The 25,349-nt window shown below is 36.4% G+C and overlaps 1 protein-coding gene across 4 annotated transcripts in view; it reads right to left on the reverse strand.

Annotated features, from left to right (window-relative positions):
• Positions 1-25,349, reverse strand: part of KIAA1328 (KIAA1328 ortholog) — a 326,771-nt gene that overhangs the window by 280,137 nt on the left and 21,285 nt on the right. For all 4 annotated transcript variants that reach the window (XM_006733328.3, XM_031028159.2, XM_081801332.1 and 1 more), the window contains one exon: positions 8,827-8,942. In XM_006733328.3, coding sequence (XP_006733391.2) covers positions 8,827-8,942 — 116 coding nt within the window. The remainder of the gene's footprint in view (positions 1-8,826; positions 8,943-25,349) is intronic.

The raw sequence follows: 25,349 nt of genomic DNA on the forward strand, positions 1-25,349 counted from the left end.
CCAAAATAAAATACACACATCCTAACAACTATTTGAAAAACTGCCAACAGGAACACAACAAATATTATCTTTAGATATTTGGATTTTCTAGGCTACATTTATTTAGAAATTCAAGGACTTCTTAAGACGGTATTGACAGAAAGTACTATTTTTCCAGGATTTAAGAAAACAGCTCAATAAATTTGGATTTCTGTATTAACAAAAGATAAGGCATCAATCCTTACCATCTATCTATACGGAGAACTATTTCAGATACTCAGTTAACTTCTGATCATTACATGACTATACAATAATTAGTTTTACTACTTCTGAAAATTTAGAGCTTGGAAATGCAGAATCTTGGGTATAACTATGAAAATAAAAAAGGAAATGTTATTGTATAAGTCTCTAACTGAAGTGAGGATATTACCATACTAAAGTTAAGAACACTAAGACAAATTTGATACTAAGTGCTTAATAATAAAGTCATTAATTACATTCTTCAAATCTAAGGCAATTAAAAGCTGTGGTATGGCAAATGGATTTAGCTGAAGAGATTAGGTCAGAATAGCCCTTTAAAGATCAGTAATACAAAAGACTAAACAAAATAATGAACTCTCCTGAACAATAATTATTATGAGACTGATTTACTGAAGGTCTAATTCTTCATGCAAGAACTACTGAAACTTTCCAAAGTAATTTTCAAATGTTAAAATGATGTTTTAAACTGATGTTAAACAGATTTAGTACTGTTTAGCCAGTGCAGAACTATCCTGAAAAAAGTTTTTTAATTAAAGAGATGTACAAAAAAAAATTTTTTTTTTTTGCATTTCAGTCAGCTGAGCTTATTTACCTGTGTGCATCAAAAACAAATGAATCCCTTAGCCTCAAGAGGGCCATTTTAGAAGCCCCAACACACATCTATTTGAATCCCAGTGTTACTCACTATAAAGCAACACTCTGGTGGTGCTAAGGCTCCACATCTGGAGCCTTCAATAAGCCAAAGAAATAAAAACACTATCAAAATCAAACTTGGGTAGTAAAGCTGTTTGTTTTATTATACAATGGGTACACACCACAGATATTAAAAGGATCTCAGATACAGAAGGTGGAGAAATCCCTAAAAGCAAATCTCATAAAAAATAATACAAAATATTTTAAAAATAATTATTCAAAGTGCACTAATGCCAAACCAGGAGAATAAAAATAAAGGAAAATGATTAGAAATATTTGAAAACAAAATAATGTTTAGAAACACTACCCATGTACAGTTACACTGCAATACCTTTTCACCTTATCCTTAGAATAAAGAATAAAAATACCAAAGAACTAAGTACATGTTAAATACTAATTCTGCTCAGGCTGCCATGACAAAGTACCACAGACTAAGGGGCTTAAACAACAGAACTTTATTTTCTCACAGTTCTAGAGTCTGGCAAGTCCAACAACAAGGTCCTGCAGGGTTTGGTTTTCGGGGAGAGCTCTCTTCCTGGCCACTTTGCTGTGTCCTCCTCATAAGGTACAAGGCTGGGGGGTGGCGGGGAGGGAGAAGGGATGGAGAGAGAGAGATCTTGCCTCCTTGCCTGCAACACCGCAGTTGCTCAAAGAACCGTAAGAAACACAAGTTAGGGCAATTAGTATAGGTATGAATTCTTCAAGAATTCTAAAAGCCTAGTACTATAAAAAAAAAAATTATCAGAGAAAAGGTCTTAAAGAGGTTCTGAAGAAGAAAATTAGAAAATTAGTAAAAGAAGCAATGACAAAGAAACAGAAATAAACTGTAATAAGCAGGAAAAACCAATGGATCTTTCCTACTTCATATGTAGGGACCACACAAGGAAGACATAAAAATGAAGGTCACATATGTTATGTGGTATCAGTAACTGAGCATTTAAATGTCAAAATTAAGAATATGCATTTGATACTTTGGGCCATAAGAAGCCATGGAAAGGGATTAAAAAGCCAAGGGGATGTAATAAAAATAGTCCTTAAGAAAGATTAACCTGACAGCAGTGATGGAATGAAGTGGGTCAAAGGACAGTGGAGAAGGAGACAGTGATTAAAGGTAGAACGCAGGGAGGTGCCCAAGAAAACAGCAAAAAACAATGGGCTCAGAATTTCAGAGGGAAATGATAAAGGCTTGGTGACTGAATGAAAAAGCCAAAACACAAGAAAATCTCAGGAACATTCTACATGTCTGGATTTCTGGATAACTTAGGTTGAGTTCCAAAAAAAATTTTTAACCAGTTTTGAATAAAAAAGCACTGTATAATATAACCAACTTTCATTAAATTGTGCTTTAACTATAAAGTAAACTAGAAAAGCAAGGCTTATTGATCTTTGTATCATTCACTGCTGCAGAAATAATTTGTTATAATGGAAAGCCACTTGGTGTCAAAGGCTTTCACTCTTAAATGCAATGGGCTGTTTCAGTCACCTCTCCAGACCCGTATCTTATCTGTAAAATGAGAGTAAGAGTATCTGCCTCACTTAACTGTGTTATTGTGAGGATTAAAAAGTACATGGGAGGGGCACCTGGGTGCCTCAGTGGGTTGAGCATCTAACTCTTGATTTTGGCTCAGGTCATGATTTCAGGGTGGGGAGATCGAGCCCCGCCTTGGGCTCTGCATGGAACACAGAGTCTCCTTGTACCTCTCCCTCCCCCCTGCTCTCTCTCAAACAAATAAAATCTTTAAAGAAAATAATAAAAAATAAAGAGTACACATGAAAGTGCTCTGTAAATAGTAAACTAATATACAAATGTAAGATGTCTTACTAAAATAAAAGAAGTACTAGAAGTACTAAGAAATAATGGGGGATAAAAACAATTTAACATTATTTCAATGCCTCAGAATTATCACTATGAATGTTAACTACCGCACTGCATTTATTATATGAAAGCCTTGAGATATAGCTAGGTAGCCAGAGTTCTAGACTGCTTGTATTTTCAGTTCTTATGTGGTTTTTAACAGTTTTCCTGTGAAGTCCCCTGTCAGTTTAAATATTCTCACTGTAGCTCCGAACCTTAATTCTAATTTTCTGCTTCTAATCTGCACTGGATTTATAAACTAGACACCAGATAATGAGTTTACTATTATCCATATGGCAGCTTCAGGAATTCTCATACAAGAAAAGTGCATACATAGGGGACCAGAGCAGGTGAGGAGTGCTTCTTTTTATTTTTATTCTTGGATGAGTTCCAGACAAGTAAAGCTGTAAATACACCGCACTACCACAGAGTAACTTAACCCCTAAAGGCTTACTGGAATGAAATTAAGTATATGGATAAAATTTTATAATTTTTTTTTTATTTTCTGCAAACACTTATCCTCAATTCCCCCCTGTAGTTAGCATTAATATCCAAGTATTTTTAAGAGAACAAAATAATCCTTAAGAGAAGTTTAGGCAACAACAATAATAGTAATAATCAGTTCTTTCATTAGGCATGCTTATTTCTCTATAATACAAATGGAAAGAGTTATTTAATCTGTTATTATGATTTTAAATGACATTCCAGGGTAGTATACAATAATAATGGTCCAAAACCTGCTAAAGTTATACAGCATCACAGAGCAAATAAAATGGTCTCAAGAAGTACAACTTCCACAGCATTAGAGATAATAATTAGATTAGTAGAACTATATTGTCTAGGGCTTGTTAAATTGAGTAAATTGACTTTATCCAAGAATACGAAATATATTCTGTCACCACAGAATTCAATTTATAAACATAAACAACAAAAACCCAGTATTGAAAACAAAAAGGATAAGATTCATCAGAGCTGATAAGTGCTTGGCAACATACTTCGCTACATTTGTATACCACACTGTCAAACACCAAAACACCCTCTCCTCTGCTAATCTTCATTTTAAGAAGATTAGAATTTTAATTCTCCCAAAACTATTTCCAAGACTAGAGGGTTTCCTGCCTTCTCTTATGATGGGCCAGAAAAATTAATTAGGAAGGAAAAATTTACCCTTTCTTTTGAAACTTATTTCAACTATCCTTCCCCACCCTTCCTACCCACCCAACAGCACTGCACCCAGATCTATGATAGAGACTCCTACAATGTGGTTCCTATCCTTGGCAAAAGTCCAACAGCAGATCATGCTAGTCTGACTCCTGTAGTAGAGATGTATAGTTAAATAGGAAGCTTTGAACATCCCTGTTATTCAAACCAGTGATTTCTTTTTACATAATTAGATAAAATTCTTGTGAACTTTCTCTAGTCTATTTCCAGCACACACATCCCGAGAAAGTTCCTCAAAAAGGAAATGTTTAAAATTCTTTCTTCCTAAAGCAAGGTTTCTAAAATGACCACCCAGGCAATGAGATCAAGGATCTGAGCTATAAGCACCTCTAAAGACCTCTTACTAAGTCCCAATCAGAGAAGAAATGGGAACAGACCAGGAAGAGAAAAAAATTTGTCAGTCCAGTTTCTGGGAGAGGAAAGTCAGATCTAGTTTCCTTTCAGTGAGGACCCAATAGGTGTAAGCAGGATAGAGAAGTTACTCTTGCACAGAAATCAGAAGATAAAGCAGAGAGCAGATCACTTTCACTCTCCCGGTAGGCCTCGAAACTGCCTAGGCACTTGTATAACCTGATGAAAGCCATCAGAGCCCCAATGAGAAAGGCAAGGAAATGAGAAGGCATTATTAGCTATCCACATATTGTAGAAGAAAACAGAGACTCAGAACTAAGTTCCTTAGTTTTTCAAGGTTAGACACAAGCTTTTCAAAGTTAGCTTACCAGCATGAAAACAGGATTTTGTCTCTAAAGCCACTGTACTTTCTTCTCTATCACTTCCCTTGTGCTGCCAGTTACAACAGCAAACATCAGACTTTACTTTCCTTCTGTAAGCTTTTGATATCATCCTGACCTGAGACATATGTTCTGAAAATACAATTAGCTCAAATATTAATGAACTTTTCTAATGGTCACATTCTCTGTGTCTTAAACTATTACCCGCTAATATGCTTCAGAACAATTCCTATTGGACATATTTCTCTCTAAGTTTCACATTTATCTCTCCTTTCATACTCATTTAGGTAGGCAAAAATCTACCAGGTTCATCAGACTGCTTTACTTGGTGAATGGTATATTCATTCACATAGTTAAGTTCTCAGGAAATAAGCACTGTTTGAAAACTGAAAATTACAAGAATTTTTATGTTTTACTAATAAATTCTCTATTCACTGTTAAGAACAAATCTTCAAAACCCTGGTCCAAATGCAAACACGTACAATATCTTTTCTCTTTTTCACCAAGGGACTGGTCTGTGTTTGTATAGTGCAATAAATCAACTGATTAGAACTTTTAAAACAAAAAACCCATAAATTTAGTATAACACATCTTTAAAATTCCAAAAATCAGAATTCATATAGTTCCTCACAGACTGTAAAGTGATCTAAAATTATCTGATTTCATGTATATGAAAGAGTCTGAATCATTCATGTATGATAGGTAAATGTATCTGTAGTTAAAATTATATTGTTTTAAATTATAACCTTGTTTTATGTTTCTAAGTTTTATAGGGTTTTATGTACTGTAAAATCATCTATATTAACCTTTGACAGGTTTATGCTAGTAAAGGAGATTTGTACCTGAGTAATCTACTTGGAATAAAAACCCTGGGTGTCACTGTTTTTAGATCATATCTTCCTCTCTCCTTTCTTCCACAGTTCCACAAATACCACCTATCTTTTGGTGATTCAAAAAAATCTTAAATGAATTATATTAACTAGACCATTTCAATTTTTGATAATGGTCTCACATTTACACCAATCTTCATTCACAATGATAATTAATGCTCAAGTCAAATCCTTTCATATTGTATGTAAAATGTTTCCAACTGTGACATATGTCTAAGTCTTTGACTTTATTGACATGCCTTTTCCTTTCCTTTTTAGCGTATAAGACAGATCAGGGGTCAGTAAACTTTTCTGTAGAGAGCCAGAAGTAAATATTTTAGGCTAAGCCAGCCACAGGGTCTTTGTTGCAACTGCTCAGCTCGCAGCTGCAGTGCAAAAGCAGCCACAGGTAACACATGAATGAATGGGCGCAGCTGGATGTAGCTGGCACCCTACTGGATTTGGTCCCTGTCAGTAGCTTACTGATTCCTGAGCCATGTCATTGGAAAAAGAGGAAAAATTGTGCTACTACAATCACCTGGGGTATCTTACTACTTAGGCTGACAGAGGAAACTATTCATAGCCATGCTGAATTTACACTTCAGCACTAAATCCATTAATCTTGACTCAAAGAGTGCTAAAATGTAATAGTCCACCAAAATTAGATTTAACTTTTCCAGATAGCTACACATTTTGGTTAAGCATATTACCAAATAAATAAGGCCTTAACTGTGGCCAGGCTTTCAAACTTGTCTACTATCTCCCTTTCTCACCTTATTTCCCTACTTTACCCCAATTCCACTGGACATAATACTAATTTCTTTTGTCTCAGGAAGGCCAAGACATCATCACCTCCCCCCCCCTTATATAGAAAAAGGTTTCTATTTCCCCTACTTCTGCTACCAGATAGAGTTGGAGGCTGACTTCATTACCAACCCCCTTCTCCATCGCTGCCTTTCACTCTATAAATTGGACAAGGTAAATGCCTACTTTCTCAGCCCTTCCTGCAGCTTAGCATGGCCATGTAATAAAGTTCAGGATAATAAATATCTCATGGAAGACTACTGGAGGCTGGGGGATTGGGAATATGGGGAGTGGGGTGGGGAAAGCCCTGAGAAAGAGTTCACATTTTTAAAAAAAAGGAGACCGCCAAGGGCGCCTGGGTGGCTCAGTTGGTTAAGCGACTGCCTTCGGCTCAGGTCATGATCCTGGAGTCCCGGGATCGAGTCCCACATTGGGCTCCTTGCTCAGCAGGGAGTCTGCTTCTCCCTCTGACCCTCCTCCCTCTCATGCTCTCTGTCTCTCATTCTCTCTCTTGCAAATAAATAAAATCTTAAAAAAAAAGGAGACAGTCACAACTGCCCGAACTCCTTCCTCCCCTTTCTTCCTGACTTAGGGCAAAGATGATACCTGAAATTAGAGCAACCATTCTGCAACCTGAAATTCCGCAACCATTAGAACAACCTAAGAGAACTGTGGAGATCCAGTGCTGAAAATTTTAAGCCACTGAAGCAATGCCAGAGGCTACTTATCTCCACAGTTGTTTCGTGGGAAAAAAGCAGACGCTGTAAAATGAGAATTTTTGTTACAAATAAAAATATTCCTAATCTGCCTTTTCTTGGAAGTCCAAGTCTCCATTCCTTGTGACAAATGAAGGACCCGAAACGGCTGAGCACAGTTTGTTGTGAGTTCTGACTACACAGCACTACTTTAACCCAGAGAGAGAAAAGTAGCAGGAAGAAAATCACAAAAGAGGGTCTAACCTGAGAGTTGACAGCCTCGTACAATAAAGTCAATGAAGCGGTGCCTGGGTGGCTCAGCTGGTTAAGCGTCGGCCTTCTGCTCAGAGCATGATCCCAGGGTCCTGGGATCGAGCCCCACATTGGGCTCCCTGCTCAATGGGGAGCCTGCTTCTCCCTCTCCTCCCCACCACCTGTGCTCTCTCTCGTTATCTCTGTCTCTCTCTCTCAAATAAATAAAATCTTTTAAAAAATCTATAAAAAATAAAAAATAAATAAATAAAAATAATAAAGTCAATGAAGGAAAAGAAAAGAGAAGATCCAAGATGATTATTCAAATGCTAAAAGTTATAGAAAAGAAATAATTGAGAAAGTACACCTTTAGAATTGTGGGGAAATAAACTTTATAAATGTTCTACTCAGCAAATCAAACCTGAAAATTCTGATTATATTAATTCCCAATTGTGTATTCCTACTTTTTGAAAAAAAAAAGAAATTCAGAACTCATTTTTTACAGTTACATTTTTATGCTTTTTCCCAAGTGACTTAATTTACCTTTATGTTTCTATTTCCCTGGTATTCACAAAGGTATAGTTATTGTCCATGTATAATCATTTTTAACACTCGAAGAATCTTTGAAATAATTATTAACGATCAAGTTAATGATGATATTGCCAATAAGGGCACTGGTTCCTTCAAGTATTCATATACTAGGTTAGCTGGCCAATCCTCACCCTAACTTTAGGGACAGTCACTTCTCTTTTATATCAATACCACTGCAAAAACATCCAAAGATAAGTAGCCCAGTCAAAAGAAACTTCAGAAATATGCTTATTTTAACTCGCATATCCCTTAATGGGTAATGAAGTCTTAAGTTAAAATACCAGTTTTTATTTTACTTTCTTACAAATAATGCAATATAACACACACACACACACTCACTCATACACACACCTCTCTCTCTAGTTCTAAAGCCAACAGTCTTCTCCTCCATGAGAATTTTGGTGGTATTATGTTGCAATGTAAACACTTATCAATTATAACATCTACAAATTACAATGGATTTTTTTTTTTAATTTTTATGATTCCAGAGTAGAATTCCTTAGGGCTGTCAAAGCTTTAGCTAGAAAGAATGCCAAATACAAAGAGGTTTCAGGCTCAATTAGAGTAGTGGAACAGAATCTAGTAAAGCTCCAACACTACATTTTAATGCCCAAATTTCTTATTGTCTTTTTTAGTTGACAAATATGTGCTCCGCAGTATAATAGCGGCAGCAGAACAGCTGGGTGGCCATATCAAGCACAAAGGAAGTAACAGCACATGCTGTTAAGTGTCGTTTTGATTGCCTAAAATGGCAGCTCACGCAGATTTATTCTCTGTTATAAATTAGAACAATTATTTCTCTGGAGTTTACATTTTCTTCATGGAAGAGCGAAACTTCTTGCACATTAAAAAAAGGGGATTTTCAAAAAGGATATCTTCCCTTTCTTTGATGATCAGATCATTCTGTTCTTCCAACTGCCTGATCTTCTTCTCAAATGATTCCTGCTCAGCTCGGAATCGTTCTTCGGTCACCTCCTTTTCCTCGCTTACTCTGAAATACAAAAATGAAAAGAAAATGCCTATGAGAATAAGAAAGCATGTGCCTAGAGCTGTCATTTACCAAAATTAGATTTCTTCCAGAGGTGTGCTGATTTCTTAAGGGATAATCTATGCTAGGCTTTTTAAAAAAACTAACCTCTCATAAGGCAATCTTGCATACCTTTGTAATAAACTATGAATATGATTTTTACATCAAAAATATTCCCAATCATCAGAAGTATCTTAAATATGGAAAGTCCTACATAGAATATAAGTTCCCAAATTGTAATCCAGGACAGAAAAATATCCAAACTGAAAACACAGTTTCATTTCTTATCAAAACAGGCACAATCAATTTATTTTGATTTGAATCTTTTTCATATTTTTATTTAAATCCTGTCAATGAGATATACAGTCTATATATCTCTGAAACATTTCATTAAATATACACAGGCAATTTTACTCTTTTCCTTGGTACTGATACCCTGCATTCCTCAGTAGCATATAAGTAACTAGACTAGAATAAAAAGATGGTATTAACATTAAAAAAGGTTTGCATTACAACTATTCTTAGTCCAAAAAGAATTACAAAGTGTTAAAAAACACTGACCAAAAAAATCTGTATCTTTAATGTTTAACTCTGAAAAGTATTCCAACTCGATCCCATCAAAAAGGTGGCTTCTGACAAGAGCACAGGGGGAAAAATCGTTTAAAAACCCCAATTAAACAAGAACAACATGAAAACTTACCTTAAAATGACAACCCTAATTCTCATGTTACTCTGTGCATAGAAATGTTAGCCCTGAATTTTTCTGTTACTGGTGCTTATGCCTCCAAAGAGAGTACAACATTTATCCTACAAGATCACACAGCAATATGTGTAAAGGAAACCACAGGGACTCCTCTGAGCTCCTGAATTTACTTCCTTCCAGACCCCAGCTCTATGACAGCAATTTCTGAATAACATGAACTCCACAGCCTTTCCTTTGTTGCTAGCCTTCTGGTGAAGATACTTGAAATCAATGAAGTAAAAGAATGAAAATTGGATTTTTGAATGTTTGAGTTGATTGCATCCTGTCTTTGAAATAATTTACATAAAAGTGCATGGCACACAATAGTGTTCAAAAAAGAGGTTTATGTCTTCTTGCTCATCATAACATTAAAATCATTTCCCCAACCCCTATTATTCATGTTTAGATACTATTAGGTCCATGAATGGGACTCAGGCCCTTCCTTCTAAGAAGGTAAACTCTAAAACTGATAACAACTACAAAGAATGCAGACAAATAGACATATGAGGACAATTTATCCCCTGGTCTCAGGTTATCCTGCCTCCATTGTTGCCATCTCTTTCCAAGGCCTTCCCCTTTGCTGCCATTACTCTCAAGCATACTTGCCCTACCTTTCAAAATAATTCCTGCTGCCTCCCAGTTTTTCTAGAATTGTCAAACATTTGAACCATGAATTATTTTTTACCATCTAAATCTTCAATCTGTCAGCCAGCTTCTGAAACACCTTTGCCAAGATACTGTTCCAAATCAAGTAAACCCCCAAAATGCAAAGTGGAAAACCATGTATACATGGGGACACTGGAAAACTGTGCTTATTTCTTTAAGCATCATTATTCTCACCCATGAAGAAAAAAGCTAGACTAGACAATTGTTAAAATTCTCTCCAGCTAAAGTTCTATAATTTCTTTCACTATACTATAAATATCCTAATACTGTATATACATCCTTTATAAATATGGAGAGCTTTTGTAAAGGAATAAGAAAGAAGTTCTCAAACATTTGGTCAAGGTGCAAGGCATATAATACTATAATCTAGGCAAAAGATATAGCCATAGGATGAGAGAGAAAGTAGATAAGAGAAATACTAAAAAGCATAAAAATGCAAAATTTAGCATAACATAAGAAGTGACAAATATGTAGGATTACGCATAAAATAAAGATGAGGGGCACCTGGCTGGCTAAGTCAGAAGAGCAAGCGACTCCTGATCTCAGGGTCCTGAGTTTGAGCCCCACCTTGGGTGTAGAGATTACTAAAAACAATAAATAAACTTAAAAAAAATAAGCATGAAATAAGTGATGCTATATATTGTTAGGAGAGAAAAAGCACTGTCAAGGTGAGAAAATGTAGTTTTCTAAGTGTAGCAAAATCTCTCCCCGTTTAGATTGATAAAATCCTAAAAATAAGACTAGAGAATAAAATCTGTAAGTACATAAGAAAACATTTATTTTCATCTACTTATTAAAAAATATTTACTCAAGGGGCACCTGGTGGCTCAGTCAGTTAAGTGTCTGCCTTCAGCTCAGGTCATGATCCCAGAGTCCTGGGATCCAGCCCCTGTCAGGCTCCCTGCTCAGAGGGGAGTCTGCTTCTCCCTCTCCCCCTGCCCCTCCCCCGATGGTGCTCGCTGGCACGCACCTGCACACTCACTCTCTCAAATGCACACTCTCTCTCTCAAATAAATAAAATCTTAAAAAAAATTTTACTGAATGCCTACTATAGAAAAAAAATAATCAACGTAACTTTAGTCAGTTACAGGGTATCCGAAAGGAACATAACAATGGCTCTCTATCAGTTCAAGACTATGCTTAAAGGCCCCTATAAATATAAGGAATGGTCCAAAGATCTGCTTCATCAGCAAGCAATGCTCCGGGGTCAGAAAAATAGTAAAAAAAAAAAAAAAAAAAAAAAGAAGGTAGAATGCCAAGTTTACCTTAACATTAAACTAAACACAGAGACTATCTCTAGAGCCTACCAGGTCAAAACACGTAGGTATTCACCAACATTCACTTATTCCCTTTGTTGGGCCTGAAGGAGATTCATGAAAACTCTAAGGATCATTGAGGGCAAAAATGCTTATAGATATATCTCATAATGCCAGAGTCTACAATGAGCTTTTCCCAAAACATAAGTACTCTATCTAAGAAAAATCACTCTTCTAAATTTAGTTTCTGGAGTATGCTTGAAAAATTTGTTGCTACACTATTTATACAGGGCTTTTTTGTTTTAATCTTTTGTGTTATGCTACTATGATTAGACTACTCTTTAGCAATTATTATACTCTGGAAGGTTATAGACTTAAGCACAAAAGGCAAACACTTCTTCTACAGGCCTATCTAAAGATATGTATTGCTTCTTTGTGGCCTATTAGCCTAGTTAATATGAGCATATATATTAATACAACCTTTAAATGCAGAGGACTTGCCAATAAAACAGCCTCCAGATTTGATATCTACTCTGAAATCTGTCTTCTTTTTAAATTTATGTTCAATAATATTTCCCTTGAGGTATATGTATAAGAAAATACCTGGTATCATGATCTACATTTTTCATTAAAGCATTCTCAGACCACAAAGTAACATAAGAAGACCTAATTCTCTACCTCATGTGGAGCATAGAAATTAATTCATTAAGAAAATGAGAATCTAAGCACAGGGAAGGGAAATATTTGACCAACAGGATTAAAAAGTTAAAACTGGCCAACAACTTTGTAATATAACTTGAAGTCCGGAGTTGTGATGCTCCCACTTTGTTTTTCTTTTTCAAGATTGCTTTGGCTATGCAGGGTCAGCAAACAGCAAACAATTAGGATTGTTTGTTCTAGCTCTGTGAAAAATGCTGGGGTATTTTGATAGGGACTGAATTAAATGTGTAGATTGCTTTGGGTAGTATAGACATTTTAACAATACTTGCTCTTCCAATCTGTCAGTATGGAACGTTTCTCCATTTCTTTGTGTCATCCTCAGTGTCTTTACTAAGTGTTCTATGGTTTTCAGAGTGTAGAGATCTTTTACCTCTTCGGTTAGATTTATTCCTAGGTATCTTACGGTTTTTGGTTCAACTGTAAATGGTATCGATTCCTTGATTTCTCTTTCTGCTTCTTCATTTTTAGTGTGTAGAAATGCAACAGATTTCTGTATGTTGATTTTATATCCTGCAACTTTGCTGAATTTTTGTATCAGTTCTAGCAAATTTTTGGTAGAGTCTTTTGGGTTTTCTACACAGAGTATCATGTCATCTGCAAAATTTTACTTCTTTCTTGCCAATTTGGATCCCCTTTTATTTCTTTTTGTTGTCTGATTGCTGAAGCTCTAGTCATTAAGACAGTATGGTATTGGCACAAAAACAGACACATAAATCAATGGAACAGAACAGAAAACCAAGAAATGGACCCACAATCACATAGTCAACTAATCTTTGACAAAGCAGGAAAGAATATCCAATGGAAAAAAGACAGTCTCTTCAACAAATGGTGTTGGAAAAACTGGACAGCAACATGTAGAAGAATGAAACTGCACCATTTTCTTACACCATACACAAAAATAAATTAAAAATGGATGAAAGACCTAAATGTGAGATAGGAAACCAACAAAATCCTAGAGGAGAACAGAGGCAGCAACCTCTCTGACCTTGGCCATAGCAACTTCTTACTAGACACATCTCCAGAGGCAAGGGAAACAAAACCAAAAATGAACCATTGGGACTTCATCAAGATAAAAGGTTTCTCTACAGCAAAGGAAACAATCAACAAAACTAAAAGGCAGCCCACAGAATGGGAGAAGATATTTACAAATGACATATCCGATAAAGGGTTAGTATCCAAAATCTATAAAGAACTTTTCAAATTCAACACCCAAAAAACAAATAATCCAGTTAACAAATGGGCAAAAGACATGAATAGACATTTTTCTAAAGAAGATATCCAGATGGCCAACAGACACATGAAAAGATGCTCAACATCACTCATCATCAGGGAAGTAAATCAAAACCACAATGAGATACCACCTCGTACCTGTCAGAATGGCTAAAATTAACAAGATGTTGGAGAGAATGAGGAGAAAGGGGAACACTCTTACACTACTGGTGAGAATGCAAACTGGTGTGGTGACTCTGGGAAACAGTTTGGCAGTTTCTTGAAAAGTTAAAAATGGAACTACCCTACCACCCAGCAATTGCACTACTAGGTATTTACCCAAAGAATACAAAAATACTGACTTGAAGGGGTACATGCATCCCGATGTTTATAACAGCACTATCAACAGTAGCCAAACTATGGAAAAAGCCGAAAATGTCCACTGACTGATGAATGGATAAAGAAGATGTGGTATAGGGGCGCCTGGGTGGCTCAGTCAGTTAAGTGGCTGCCTTCGGCTCAGGTCATGATCCTGGGGTCCTGGGATCGAGCCCCACGTCTGGTTCCCTGCTCACGGAGAGCCTGCTTCTCCCTCTCCCTCTGCCTGCCACTCTGCCTACTTGTGCTCTCTCTCTATCTCTCTGTCAAATAAAGAAAGAAAGAAAGAAAGAAAGAAAGAAAGAAAGAAGATGTGGTATATATACAATGGAATATTACTCAGTCATCAAAAAGAATGAAATCTTGCCATTTGCAGTGATATGGTTGGAGCTAGAGTGTATTATGCTAAGCAAAATAAGTCAGTCAGAGAAAGACAAATACCATATGATTTCACTCATATGTGGAATTTAAGAAACAAAACAGATGAACATATGGGAGGGGGAATAAAGGAGAGGGAAGCAAACCATAAGAGACTCTTAACTATAGAGAACAAACTGATGGTTGATGGAGGGGAAATGGGCGGGGGATGGGCTAAATGGGTGATGGGTATCCAGGAGGGCACTTGTGGTAAGCACTGGGTGTTATATGTAAGGGATGAATCACTGATTCCTACTCCTGAAACCTGTATTACACTACATGTTCACCAACTAGAATCTAAATAAAAACTTGAAAAAAAATGCATTTACTTAAAAAAGTTAAAACTGGACAAGATAATATTCCAAGTGTTATTTTGTTAATTATTTACAAGAAGGACCAATACCCTGTTCATGAAGTAAGAAATCACCATTTTCAGCATTTCTTTAATGCCTCAGAGTATTCCTTCAAAAACTTCCACAAAACATACTCTAATCTATCAAGAAAAGAGAATTTATATCCTTAGAGTTGGATGGTCAGGGTGAAAATTGTGACAAAAGTACTGAATTTCTTTGAAGTCTTATTTTTTTGCTTAAACATCCCTGCACATTTTGTATTTTTCTACATAAAACAATCTTTTCTATTTTAATATAAAACATTTTCCCACACTCATCTATTCTTAATTTTCTGGTAAAACTAGCATTCTAGAAAAAGATTTATTTTATAGCTTTGCATAACCATGATGTTCTTCCAGATACTCCATGAATGGGTACTTTTACACTAATGGGAAAAGACAAGGTCAAGGTGGCAAAGCCTCTATTCTAAAGAGAATTGCACCTCACCCTCTGGTCAACCAGATAAATTTCTTGCCCTGTTTAATGTCTTGTGTTTGGGAGCTGGGTACACTGGTTCCATTTTTTAAATTCTGAATATCAATTTAGTAGTAGGTATGATTTAGAGAAGGAAATATAATAGGACATTTGATAAAGAGAAAGAGACATACTGTTTTCAAGTAAAAGTAAATACATGGTGAAAAATAAAAGAACTATTATCATTAAAAAATATTTTGGTGCAATCACCTTAATACCCTCTTCACAAATTGTAACATTTGGTTGTTATTTTAAAAGTATCGTCTAAAGGAACACAGATGCTTTAAGAAATCAGAGACATAACAATCTATGTCAAAAGGGCTCTAAGAACTACAGAGTAATATCAAATGAATGTAGTGCAAAAATCCTCAAAAAAAAAAAAATACTAGCAAACAGAATCCAGAAACAACAAAAGGATTCTATATCATGACCAGTTGGGATTTATCCCAGGAATGAAAAGTTGGTTTAACATTCAAAAATCAATTAATGTAATACAACATATCAATAAAACAAAGGACAAAAACCACATGATCATCTAAGCAGATTTGGAAAAATGAAAAAATCCAACAATGATTCATGATTAAAAAAAGAAAAAAACTCAAAAACATAAAAAGACAAGGGAATTTCCTCAATCTAAAAATAGGCTATTTATGAAAAATGCATTATCTAATATACCATATCTAATAGAAAAAGATCAAATGCTTTCCCCCCCTATGATCAGCAATAAGACAAGGATGCCTGCTCTTGCCACTTCAGCTCATATTGTACTGGAGATTACAACCAGGGCAATTAAGTAGGAAAAAAGAAATAAAAAGCATCTGGATTCTAAAGGAAGTAAAACCATCTCTACTGCACATGACATGCTTTTGTATACAGAAAATCTAAGAAATCCACTAAAAAACTATTATAACTAATGAAGGAGTTCAGCGGGGTTACAGGATACAAGATCAATGTACAAAAGTCAACTGTATATTTATGCACTAGCAGTAAATAACCCCAAGAGGAAATCAAGGAAACAATTCTATTTATATTTGCATCAAGAAAAATAAAGTACAAAGGAATAAATTCAACAGGAGAAGCAAGACTTGTACACTGAAAGCTAAAAAAAACACTGTCAAAAGAAATTAACAACCTGAATAAATGGAAAGGCATTCCATGTTCATGATTGGAAGACTTAATATTGTTAGGACTGACCTTCAGATTCAACTCAATCTCTACCAAAATCTCAGCTGGTTTATTTGCAGAAACTGACAAACTGACCCAACTCTAAAAGTAATATGGAAATGAAAGGGACCAAAATATCTAAAACATTCTTTAAAAAGGAGAAAAAGATGGAGGACTCACATTTTCCAATTTTAAAACTTAGTTCAAAACCATAGTAATCATGACAATGTGGTTGCTTGCATGAAGATAGACACAGGAAACAATGGAACATAAATAAATATTCACATTTACGGTACATTGATTTTTCAACCAGGGTATAAAGAAAATCAAAGAGAAAGAATAGTCTTTTCAACAAATAGCGCTGGAACAACTTGCTATCCATATGCAAAAGAATAAAGTTGGACCCCTACCTCACACCACATAAAAAAAATTAACACTAATTGAATCAAAGAGCAAAATGTAAGAGCTAAAACTATAAACTCCTGGAAGAAAATAGAAACATACATCTTTGTGATCTTGGATTAGGAAATGGTTTCTTAGATATGTATAACATCAAAAACCATAATCTATGAAAGAAAAATAGATAAATTAGACTTCATCAAAATTAAAAACTTTTGTGTGTGTGTGTTTTAAAGATTTTATTTATTTATTTGTCAGAGAGAGAGAGAGCGCACGCACATAAGCAGGGGGAGTGGGCAGGCAAAGGCAAAAACAGGCTCCCCGCTGAGCAAGAACCCCAATGTGGGACTTGATCCCAGGGCCCTGCATCATGACCTGAGCCAAAGGCAGACACTTAACTGACTGAACCACCCAGGCATCCCCAAAATTTTTGTGTTTCAAATGACCCCTTCAAAAAAGTGAAAAACTATGCACAGAATGGATGAAATTTTTGCAAATAATATATCTCATAAGGGACCTGAATGGAGTATATAAAGAACTCTGAAAACTCAACACTAAAAAGACCACCTAATTAAAAGCATCAGAATAGACACTTCTTCAAAGAAGATACACAAATAACCAAGAAGCACATGAAAAGTTGTTCAACATCATTAGCCATTAAGCAAATGCAAATTAAAAACAATCAGGTACCACTGCAAAACCACTAGGAAGGTATAATCAAAAAGACAGTTAAAAGCAAATGTTGGCAAAGCTATGGAGAAACTGGAACCCTCACAGATTACAAGTAAGAATGTAAAATGGTGCAGCCACTTTGGAAAACAGTCTGGCAGTTCTTCAAAAAGTTAAACATAGAGTTGACATATGACCTAGCAATTCCACTCTAATACACCCAAGAGAAATGAAAATATATGTTCACAAAAAACTTGTGGACAAATGTTTATAGCTATATTATTCATAATAGCCAAAAAGTGGAAGCAACCCAAATGTCTATCAACTGATGAATGCATCAGTCAAATGATAAAAATGCATATTGTTTTTAAAACACTAAAAATAAAACATATTTCCAAGGAACAAAGCAAAAGAGATAGTATGATATATAATGCTTAAAGAGGTGAGCTATGTGATCATTTACATTCATGGTTAAATGTGCACCCCAAAAAAGTTAGCATTCTAATACTCACTGATTACTTCTTTTAGTTCATGTGTATACTCAAGTGTATACTCATTTCACGAAGTAGCCATAATCTTACTACTACAATCTGACAAGGACATTACAGAAAACAAAAATTATGGTCCAATCTATCTAATAAATATAGCTGAAAAAAAAAATCCAAAAAGAAAAAAATATATAGGCAAGGCAAATCCAAATCCAGAGATACAAAAAGATAATACATCCAAGATGAGTTTATCCCAGGAAAGCAAGAGTTATATAAGAGTTGAAACTTGATATAATTCACCATGTTAATAGAATAATGGAGAAATCTTCTATGTTCATCTATAAATACAGAAAAGGCACTTGTCAAAATTCAACCGATTCATGATAAAAACCTCTACAATCTAGGGACTGAAGGAACTTCCCCAAACTAATAAGGAGCATCTATAAAAACCTACAGTTATTACAAGGATGGAAAAAAAGAACACTCTCTCCTTAACCGTGTACTTAAAACATAAAACAAGAATGTCACTATTACTACTTCTATTCAATATTGATTGGAGTTCCCAGTCAGTACAATAATGTAAGAGATCAAAGTAAAATGTATACAGGTTAGAAAGAAAGAAGTAAAATTTTATGTGCAGCTAATATGATTGTGTATGCAGAAAACATTAAGGGAACTACAGAAGATATATTAGAACAGGTAAATTTAAGAAAATCACAGTGTTCTTGTGGTAACCAACCTCTAAAATGGGTCCCAGTGATTCCTGTCTCCTCATATTCATGTCCTTGTTTAATCCTTTCCCCTTGAATGGACCTAGTGACTCTCAAAATTGACTGGATGTTACTTCTAAGATTAGATTACAAATAGTAGTGACTTCTGTCATTATTACTTTTGCTCACTCTGATGGGAGCCAGTTGCCAAGTTGTAAGCTGCCATATGGAGAGGCACTTGAAACAAGGAATGGAGGGAGGCCTCCAGCCAACAGCCAGCAAAGAACTGAAAAAAGCAGTCTTAGAAAGATATTACTGGAAATTGAAGAAAGGGGAAGCACTGTATGTGGTGACAGAAAGTTTACCAATATCATATCATCTTTAGTAATGTGGGAAGTAGGAAATGTGCCTAATGAAGTGGGTAACTAACATATCTAAGGAGATTTCCAAGTAAAGTGTTGAAGGTGCTGCCTGGTTTTTTCCTGGTGCTTATAGTGAATTGGAAGAAAAGATAAATTCAAAACCAAAATGAGTCAGGATTTCATAGTTCCAAAGATTCTCAGCCTCTCCACATAGCAAACCTGCTAAAAGTAAGAAACATCTTCAGAATAAGTTTCAAATCCAGGATACTACCAGGAAAAACAAGCTCTAGAGATAAAGCCAAGGGTTAACTTGTTAAGACCTTAGAATGATCAAAGTTGATGCCACAGTGTAGTCATACAAAAGGCCCTGTGAAGAGATGAATGGTGGGCCTCACCAATCCTCTCAGTTAAACAATAGGGCATCTGGTTTAAAAATAAAGGTGGGGGGGGGGGCTCTAGTATTTTAAATGGCTAAAATTTTGTGATGTTAGGGAGCCATAGATAACGTATTTTAACATATTAGTCATTTTAAATTCTTCATCAATTTCAACTGTATCTGTTTCTGTTGCTTTGCCTCTTTTGCACATTTTCCCTTGTCTTTTCAAATGCTCATAATTATATTGATATCTGGATATCCTGGATAGGACAGTAGAGACTGAGGCAAATAATTTCTATACTTGGTAATGGGCAGACCTTTCCTTTGGTTAGGTTTTTGGTGCAGGAATTGTGTTTATCTAATCAGTAGTTAGGCAGGTTTGGTGTTTGCTGTTGGTATGGTTACCCTCAGTGCACCAGAGGCTTCAAATTCCTCTAAGCACAACTTCTCTTCACATGGGACCACATGCTCTTCTCAATGTCTGCTGTACCCTCAGCTCTCTGTCTTCCATCCTAGAGGGTTTGTCTCTTGTTAGTTTCTCGCTGGTATTTAACTGTTACTTTTACTAGACACTGGTTAGCTTGGTGGTGGGGGGTCTGGATGGGGGTGGTGGTCTCCAGTATTCTAACTAGGCCTATGCTAATCAGAATCTGTAAGCCTAAATTTTACAGTGCTCCTCTCTCTCTTCTATACTACAGTTCTGGAACTGCAGTTTCTGGGATGTAATCCTGCATTTCCCCTGAGGTTATTTTCTGCCCCCTCCCCTCCCAGCTTCCGTGTTTTCACCAGTGCCTTAAGGGCTCTTTAGTTTAAGGTACCGCTCCCTCCTGAATTTAGGATTTTTGTTCCATAGGACAGATGCGGGAGAAGGCTCCAGGAATTTGTGCCCTTTCCATTGCAACCATGTTCCCTCTCCCAGGCCTATAGCAAGAGAAATACTTTATCAGGGCTCTCATCAAGTGGGGCTTATGGAAAAAAAGCTTGCAAGACCGTTCAAGCTCCACCTGTATCTACTGCTCCAGGAGGCTCCCCATTCTCTCCTGCCCACATTTGGCTTCCACCAATTTGTTATCTATTGCAGCTGAAATGTCTCTGCCTATTGCCAGCTGTGTCCACTGAGGTAAGCTAGTGCTCACACTTCATCCTTCCCTGTAGGTACATGTCTCACTTGAGATTTCAGGTTATGGCTGCTTTGTGAATTGAGCTCTCTGACTGTTTCAAGAAATGTCCTGAGCTTGCAGTTGGTTTCACCTCCCTTCCTCCCTCCTTCCTTCCTTTTTTTCTTTTTAATTATAAGGTTGGGAGCAACATCCTCTGCAGTCACTTAGACTTACCTATAATTATTTACACATACTTACATATTTAGTTGTTTTGCTTATTAAAATAATTCAGGGGTGCCTGAGTGGCTCAGTCAGTTAAGTGACTGACTCTTGATTTCAGCTGGGGTCGTGGTCTGAGGGGTCATGGGATCAGGCCAGCACCAGGCTTTGTGCTCAGCACAGAGTCTGTTTGTCCCTCTCCCTCCGCCTCTGCCCCTCCTCTGGAGCGTGCTCTCTCTCTCTCAAATAAATAAATAAAATAAAATCTTAATCAATTAATTAACTCAACAAGGAGGCAATTAGACTGAGGTGGCTTTAATGCCTCAGCAGCCTAAGGAAGCAAACCAAATCTTACACCCATAATGCCTCAAGGTTCAGGAATTAAAACCTAAGAACAATCCATCACCAACAGCCACCTAGCCATTCCCAAGTAAGGCAATGGCTTATGCTATAGCCCAGGTAAATACTTTCCTTGCTTTGCTTCCATCTTTTCTCCCATAAAACTCTCTCCCCTAGCTCCTATTGGTGGAGGGCTCCTAACCACTTCCGGTGCTGGGCTGGCTGATTTGAATGGATTTTTGCTCACACTGAGTCTTAAAACTGTAATATACCTCAGTTTATTTTTTAACACTCTCATTTTCCTAACATGCCCTCCCAATTTTCAAAGCTGGAACAATTTGAACAACAAAATAAATGACAATCATATTAGATTATAACCCACAGAACCATAATATTTATTAATGTGAAGAGATAAACTGAGGCATGTTACATTATGCCATCCATAAGGGGAAAAAATGCTATAGAAAATTTAACCTCTTTTAGAAAGTAGTATCTGGCCAGAACCAAAAAAAAAAAAAAAAACGACTGTCAAGTGCAGGCTAATCAATCAAAAAATATTCTTTGAATTGTACAAGTTCAGAATAGACAATATGAAAATGAATTTTGGCATACTAACTGTTCTACAGTGTCAAGATACACTAAAGTTCAAAAAATGCCTTTCTACCTAAAGCAAGTTAAAAATTCCTTGTTTTCTTGAAATTTATTATATAATCCATTATAAATACTATTTATGAAAAAAAAATTCACCAAGGCTTCAAATGGGAAGGCAAAAAAGTAAGTTACTGAAAAATTAAAGTCTAACTTTCTTATTGTACTGCAATGTACCTTTAATTATGACAAAAAAGTTACGATTAGTTTAAAAAAATAAAAGACCAGAATAAATATAAAATAATAATGATCTACTCATTTTACAATGGGAAACTAATGGTGTTACACTTTCTATTTTTCTTCTAAGAAATGGCAAGTAGAAATAGCAAACTGTCCTCTGGGAAAAATCAAAGTATCATGGCATAAAAAAGAACCCTGTCCTCAAATGAATTAGTGCATAAGTATTCACTGGGGAACCATGCATTATTTGACACTGCAGGCATAGGACATGAAATAGTGGGGGGTTTTTAGGCTTCTTGGAACATGGCTCATATATATCAAAAACTGCAATTGTGGCCAAGATTATTTTCAAACTTTTTTTTTCCTTTAAAGACTAAGCTATAGTACAGTTTGTGCATTAGTTTACGGTACCCCTCCCCATCTTAAAAAGTCTCAGTAAAAAAATGCAAATCCATGTATAAAGAACTGTCACCATCTTTCAGCACAAACTACAATATTTTGCAAAGCCATTCATTTTTCAAGTCCCCATAAATGACACTCCTTTTCCCATCTATGCAAACAATCCATTAATTTTACTGTAAAAGACTTCCTGAGGTCACTTAATTCAGCAGTCTTGAACCAAAAAAATTCTCTCTATCCTAATACCTCCTAGAAAGATCAATCAATATTCCATTTATCCTTCTGCAAATGTAAATCAATGTTGGACACCTCAGGGAAACCCCTTCATTTACTTGAAACCCATATATCAAGTCATGTCTTAAACTCTCTTCCACAAGCTAAATAATTCATAATATTCCTAATTTATCTTTGTGGTATCTATTCTCCATTAGCTTGTAAATTTTGATGTGTATTTGTATTCTATTCTTTTATCAGTGTACTTAACAAAAGTGAAAAAGTTTCCTGGGCATATAGAGATTATTAAGGAAGGGATCTGAAGATTATTAAAAACTCACACCAGGTTTGTTTGTCTTTGCTTAACTCTATCTGTTTTCTTGCCAAATAGCATAATATTGCTTGCGCATGTTCAGGTTAAATTTAACTAAGAACTGTGCATTCTTTATGTACTGGGGCTAACTGGTAAGTCTTTCTCTAAAATGAATTTCTAATTTATTTTTATCCTTAGGCATATAATAACCTGTACTTGTCACTACTGTCTTTTATCCTGTTTGAATGAATCCATTTTCCAACCTATTATGACAACTCTGAATTTTATTTGTATCTTCTATTAACATTTATTCTTGTTTAGAAATACCAATAAATCTTATAGGCATCTTTTTGATACATACATCTTTTTCATACATAACACCAAAAAAGATACTGACAACAAAGGACTTCACAGCTAGGTTTTTAATGGATCCCTCCAAGCTACAGATAAGCCAGTCTTGGAATTTAGACACACAGGGTTTTCCCACTAACATTTTTAAAAGTTAAGGCCATGTTTTTCAAAAAAAAAAAAAAGAAGAAGAAGAAGAAAGCTGCTTTTCACCTCAAACGCACCATTTAAAAGAAGCTACAGTTATCCCTTTACCTTTATACTGCATGTCACCTTGTAATCGAAAAACATGCTATTTATTTTGTATGTTCTGCTGAGAGCTATTGACCATGATTTTGAAATATGCTTGCTAATGATCAGTGTCAGGTGCTTAAGCACTCTCAGTGACTTCTCTCCTAAGATAATGTTAATAGATCTGCACAATATCTGAAATTATTTAAGTATACTATACTTAAATAGGTCATAGGACTACCTAAGGTTTTCCAAATCTTCTAACACTTTCTGCATTTGACTTGACCTTTATCACAACTGAAACAATTTTCAATCTTTATACCTAATTTTTACTGGAGAGTAAATGAAAACAACTTTTATATTATTAATAATCCCCTATTAATACCTTTCCCCCCACTGATACTTTTAAAATTATTTGCTATTTATTCAAGTCTATTAGTTAAAAAAGCCATGTACCAGGCAAGGTAGGCAGAACACAAAACAAATAGTATCTGTCCTGTTTTATATGACATGATTTGGAAAGCAAAGTATACAAATTTAAAACTGTGTGTTTACTTATGAACAAGGAAATATATCTAACTATCTTTTATTCAAAGAGAAAACTTTTTTTCTTCTGAAATGAAAGTTAAGCTTTCATCTCCTCTTTTTCTTCTTATTTTCCACTTTCCTTCTTCTTCCTAAACAATTAAGTCCTAAAACCTTGATGTGGGGCACAGTCAGAATCAGACCGAGATCAGGAGGGTAAATGTACAAGGTTTGCCCAGTAGGATGTCAATGGCCAAGCAGGTTGAGAAGGGCATCAACACATGGCAGGGAGTCCAGCATGGGTGTCTCAGCCTCAGTAAAATGAGAAGAGCATCCATGTGGAAGAGTTGCCTAGCATGGGTATAAGAGCCTAAGCATTTGAGGTGGGTATCTCTGTAAGGGGGTAGGAGAGACCCAGCATGAAGATTCAGAGCCCAAGTATGGTGAGGGTGAGGCAGGGTCTATGCAGCAGTTGGGAGTAGGTGCTAGTACAGAGAAGCCCACAAAGAGTGATGAGAACACGCAAAAATGGTTAACCTCTAGCAGTTTATCAGGACCCAAGGAAGATGAGGAAGACATATACTCATCAGAATTCGGGCAGAATGAGAAAGATTATTCTCAAGAAGGGGCAGGCTGGTAAAATGTCAGAGCTTGAGGGTGAGTGAGGACGGTATCAACACAAGGGAGAAGACCAACGTGGAGGTCAGAGCCAGAGAAGGATAAGGAGAACATAACTGCCAAGGGGAAGCCTGGTGTGGGTGTCAAAGCCTAAAAAGATGAAACATGATATCCAAGTAGTGGGGGCAGCCCAAGAAAAGAGTCAAAACAGAGTGGAGTGAGGAGGGCATTCAGGCAGAGTATGGCCTAGACTGGTGTGCTGAAATATAAGCAGGGAAAAGGAAGTCTGAATAGAAATTTTAAAAATATATACATACTGAGGGGGGCAGAGCAAGATGGCAGAGGAGTAGGAGACCTGGATTTCATCTGGTCCCAGGAATTCCGCTGGATAGAGATCAAACCATTCTGAACACCTACGAACTCAACAGGAGATCGAAGAAAAGAATAGCAACAACTCTGAACAGAAAAGCGACCTCTTTCTGGAAGGTAGAACGTGTGGAGAAGTGAATCCAAGGCGATATTCGGGAGGATAGACGGCGGGGGAGGGGGCCTCCGACGGCCGCTTCTGGCAAGTGATAGAGCAGCAGAGCACAAAATCGGAACTTTTAGAAGTCGGCTCCGCTGAGGGATGTCGCTCCAGTGGCTAAGCAGGGGGTGGAACCCTTGTGGGACAGTGTGGTCTCAGGACCCTCGGGGTCACAGAACGACCGGGGGTGCCTGAGTGCGGCAGAGCTCCCAGGTATCGGAGCGGGGAAGCCGGCTGCAGAGACGGAGCCGAAGCGCGGGCTCTCAGCTCAGGGTTGCAATAAACCATGA

Source organism: Leptonychotes weddellii, chromosome 13 (genome assembly GCF_054177405.1).
Source record: "Leptonychotes weddellii isolate Sample4059 chromosome 13, ASM5417740v2, whole genome shotgun sequence".
Taxonomy (NCBI): Eukaryota; Metazoa; Chordata; class Mammalia; order Carnivora; family Phocidae; genus Leptonychotes; species Leptonychotes weddellii.